At 42.2% G+C, this 4,738-nt stretch overlaps 1 protein-coding gene across 1 annotated transcript in view; it reads right to left on the reverse strand.

The window, feature by feature from the left end:
- Kdr (kinase insert domain receptor) overlaps positions 1–4,738 on the reverse strand; it is a 46,463-nt gene that overhangs the window by 18,744 nt on the left and 22,981 nt on the right. Inside the window, exons 15-18 of the mRNA XM_031342775.1 lie at positions 4,541–4,672; positions 1,709–1,815; positions 1,144–1,279; positions 697–801 (exon numbers count right to left, since the gene is read on the reverse strand). Of these exons, the coding sequence (XP_031198635.1) occupies positions 697–801; positions 1,144–1,279; positions 1,709–1,815; positions 4,541–4,672 (480 nt within the window). The remainder of the gene's footprint in view (positions 1–696; positions 802–1,143; positions 1,280–1,708; positions 1,816–4,540; positions 4,673–4,738) is intronic.

Consider the following 4,738-nt stretch of genomic DNA (forward strand, 5'->3'; position numbering starts at 1 on the left):
CTCCCTCTCTCTCTCTCTCTCTCTCTCTCTCTCTCTCTCTCTCACACACACACACACACATCCTTAGCTTCTAGATAGAAAATGTAAATGGAGGTAGAGAGCATTGAAAAGCAGAAGACCTACAGGCAAAGAGGGAGAGCAGCAGCATCTCCCACCACAGAAGCAGTCACAAATGGAGCAGAAGATTTACCTACATTGCCTTCCCTTGTTGGAATGTCAGACTGTGGCTCCATTACGAAAAGATGCTGATTTCTAAAAGAGCACCCACGTGCCTTTCTGTTTGCATAGCCACTCTTACCTTTCAAAGTATCTTCATAAATGAAGTCTGTTGGCATATTCTAATTCTAGAGGACATTAGAGTTTTGCATTCTGCTATTTTTACTGATAGCAAACTCCTCTCCTCATTTCTGAAGTGTTTAGAATCAGCTCACATAATAATACACTGAGGAACAATTTATTAGAACCAGATATTGCCCCTCCTCCACGTAACCAGGATCACTAAATAGAATTGTGCAAGTTAGTCCTTGTTTTGAGGTCATGAGGCTCCAACAGAGAAAACTGTTTTCAATTTGTGCAAAGGCAATAGAAGCCAGGGGCTTAAAGCCTACCTATGCAGAGAGCCACAGACACAAGATTTGTGTTTAATGAGGGACAAAACAGAGAGAGAAACATAACGATGTCATTTTCCTTTTTTACCTTTCAACATCTTGACGGCCACTGTTTTGCAAGTTGCTGTCTTGTCAATTCCAAAGGCATCTGCTTCAATCACTTGGCCGAAGGCACCACGGCCAAGAGGTTTTCCTACAACCAATGACAGTGGCATTACAAAATACACTTTGATTGTCACGCTGTCAAAAGGCATATGAAGATTCCAATTGGTCAAGATGATGGTGCATCCCATTTAGACTTTACTCCTGTCTTCTAGCTTTTCCGTTTGTTTTCCAAAATGCCCTGCTTTGGGTAGTTGTACAGGCTCCTTACTACTAGAAAGCTAAATGGATGATTACCCAAGGTCAAGAGATAAAATTACTATTTATAAATCAAAATACATCGTCTATGTAGAACTAGACCTGTCAATGCCCTAACCGAGAGCTGGATGAGCTGGTAAAACCACTATCAAGTTAATAGTAGTTGACAACTCACCTAGTTTCAGCCGGTCCCTGGGGAATTCCCACTTGCTGGCGTCATAAGGCAAACGTTCACAGCGCTCATCCAAGGGCAGTTCATCTGGATCCATGACAATGGACAAGTAGCCTGTCTTCAGTTCCCCTTCATTGGCCTGGAAAGCATAAATCCTTCCCATCACACACACAGCCTCTTGTTTGGTTGTTGATTTGTATACATATTGTTGTTTAATTAGGGCCTCATTCATGATAATCTTATTTTCCAATGAAACTCATGGCATTTGAGAGCAGTCTTATTATAACCCTGCTTTTAGTGCCACTTCAGTTTCCAAAATGAGTTCAGAATAAGGTTTCTAAATCTTAATTACAGTGGACAGTCCAAACCTTTCACCCCTCTGGTGGCTCCCATCAATTAATGCCCACAGTCCGCCCAAAGAAAATGGACAAGAATCTTATTGTATTGAGGTAAAAATGTGCCCATTGAGCCAATAACAATGGGAAGAAACCGCTGAAAGAAGCCCAGTCAGGTCCCATTAATCACAAAAACCAAGACACAAGGGACAGGAGAGAAATTATGTTGTTACCCGCTTAACGGTCCGGAGGACAATGACAAGAAGGAGCCAGAAGAACATGGCAATCACTGCAGTGCCGACAAGAATAATGACTTCCAAGTTGGTCTTTTCCTGGGCACCTGGAAGACACGTTTGAGTGATCAACATCTGGAAACCCATAGCCTATGGTAGAAGGTGATGAAGGACAACATGAAAAGAAGAAAGGCAGAAATTCATGTCACCCACTTTCAAGACTCCTACTGACCAACAGCCACAAGTCCTTAAGCTGGATAGAGTTCACAGTACTCTTAAAGAACAACAGAAACACACTGTTCATGAAAACGTCCACCAATAACATTCTCAATGGACCACAGGTGAGTAGATATCTTAAGAGATACATATAGGATGTGTTTGGTAAAAGAGCTCTTTGAGAAAAACAAGTACTTCTTTTGTGGTTACTAGAGTCTGGTTTTGTGCTGTTAGCAATGTCTTCACTTGTGTGGCATGGGAAAATTGATTGTTTAGGAAACTACACAAGGAGATAAGTGAAGCTCTTTGCCCAGACAGCTAATTGTGACCACACACCTACTATACATTGGTCACTTTAAATATTTCGACCTTCTTTACTTTTTCAGTAACCTTCAGGTTTCAGATGAAGAAATAAAATTCAAAAGATAAAGCTACTTGTCTGTGAGACATAAGAAGTTGGTGAACTGTTCGAGGGTTATACTGGATCTGTTCAAATTGAGTTGACCAATACTCCATCCTGTCTCTATGTAGCAGAAGCCTGAAAGAGGAGAGGAGAGAGGAAGGCAGGGAAGGGAAGAACAGGCGAGAGAGGAGACAGAGAGAGAGAGAAAGAGAGAGAGAGAGAGAGAGAGAGAGAGAGAGAGGCACTATGTGTGGAGGGAGCACGGAAAAGGCTAACAAATGAGGCTGTGGACTCTTCTCCAGAACACATTCCAAGTGGAGAGATACAGGCAGAAGACTCTCAGCACCAAATGATTAGCACGAGGTGGTTAAAGGACAACAATTATCACTTGGGGTCTCAGTCTCTCCCCTCACACTGTGCAGTGTGAGTCAAAATGAGCCTCAAGATGGGGGAAAAGGCTGGTGGGGATGGCCCAGAAGACAAGCAATTAATTAGTTGGCAAAATAAGAGTTACCAGTTGGGAGAAGAGATCTGAGTGCATCTGTAAGTGGATTTGGTTTCTCTGATGTTCCCAGAGAAGTAATGGTTCTATCTGTATGTAAAGGTTTAAAATCCTACTCATGTAAGAGATAGAAAAAAGGTCAAAGATTAAACTGTCTCAATCAGTTTATGTGTAAATATTCTCATATTAACATCTGAGAGCTGAACTTCTGTAGAAGCATTCAATGTCTACCCTCTCACCTCTCTTTTCTCCCTCTTTTCCCTCTCCCCTTCCTTCCCCCCTCACTCCCCCTCCCCTCCCTCTCCCCTCCCCCTCCCCTCCCCATCTCCCCATCTCCTGTGTCTAGTTGAGTCTCCATAATATCTATACCACTGTGCCCACTTAGACATAGTAACCCAATGCAGATGGCTAATGGGTGGAGGCAGAGTACCAGATAGAACTGGCGGATGCATCCTCCCTGGGGTTAGCACTAAGCCATGAACCCCTTTGGTAGTGACAGAACTACCATGCCCTTTGGCATCTTCAGTTGCAGCTGCAGTTTATGGAATCCTAACAGTCTTACATATTTGAGAGCATGCTAGTAGCTCTAGATGCAGTATTCAACAACATGAGTTTGATCAATTAAAGGGACCAATATCCAGACTTTGAGATGTTAGAATTCTGCCAAACCTACTTCTCCAACCACCCTCATCATCCCCTTGCACACCACTCTTTCACTCACACAATAGAGTCACATTGTTCCCTTAGTGTATGTTCTGTCACAGAATACTGACTGAAAAACAAATGTTGGAAAATGTTGGATTTCACATCGATCCTACACATACACATACATACACACACACACACACACACACACACACACACACAGTAGAGGGACAGAAGTTTCCTTTCATATTTCAATTATAACCCCCAATTTTCCACATCATAAAAGCAATCACCTATTAATCATCTATTATTTATGAGTGAATCCTGTCTCTGCTCTGGGGAAAATTGTGAACCCTTGACCCTTGTCACTAATTGAATAACAATGTCCAACACCAAATCTATTTCCCTCTAGCAGATATTGAAATGTCATTTCTATAAGTTAATCATTCAGACAAAGAGAGAATCCTTCATGTGCAAGAGACCCACAGTACCACTGAAGTACACCCTCAGCCACAATGTATCTTTTCAGTATGACCAAAATTGGATATGTCAGAAGTGGGATTTAAATTATCTGTGTAGAGACTCAGTAAGGAGCAGGAGGGTATTTATCACTGATGCCTAACAGTTTTCTCACAGTGAGAACTATGAGAAACTATGGTACAGAACTATGAGAAACTATAGAAAATACGGTACAGACTGAAGCACATGCTAATTTTGCTTCCTGGTTAAAAAGGGTGCGTACCCAATGAAGACAGATTCGGAAGAACACATAGAGAAACCCTAACTCAGACCTCACAGATGAATACGATCTGACACTTTTTTGAGCTCCCACCCTTTATTTCATGTGACAGACCCTAGTCAAAAAAAGGTAGGTGCGCTGAAAATATTATGTAAAATTCAGGCTATGTATACTTGCATGACACTTAACACTTTAGATATAAGACTTAACTACCATGCGTGTCACCATGAGTCACCCACATGGCATCCTACTCAAAGAATTTCAGGCTATGTACAATAGAATCTAATTGCCAGGAACCATTTGATGAGCCTATGACATCACACGGACCTTCTATTATGAAGAGTGTCTCTGCTCTTGCACAGCCAAGGACGTTGCAGGCCTGGCAGGTGTAGAGGCCCCCGTCCTCCTTCCTCACCCTGCGGATTGTCAGGTTCCGGTTCCCATCTCTCAGTACAATGCCTAAAAGAAGAAGGAAATTCTTACTTTACTTCTGATGGGGTGCTTTGTCCATGGCATTAAAAAAAT

This window comes from Mastomys coucha, unplaced genomic scaffold, assembly GCF_008632895.1.
Source record: "Mastomys coucha isolate ucsf_1 unplaced genomic scaffold, UCSF_Mcou_1 pScaffold22, whole genome shotgun sequence".
Taxonomy (NCBI): Eukaryota; Metazoa; Chordata; class Mammalia; order Rodentia; family Muridae; genus Mastomys; species Mastomys coucha.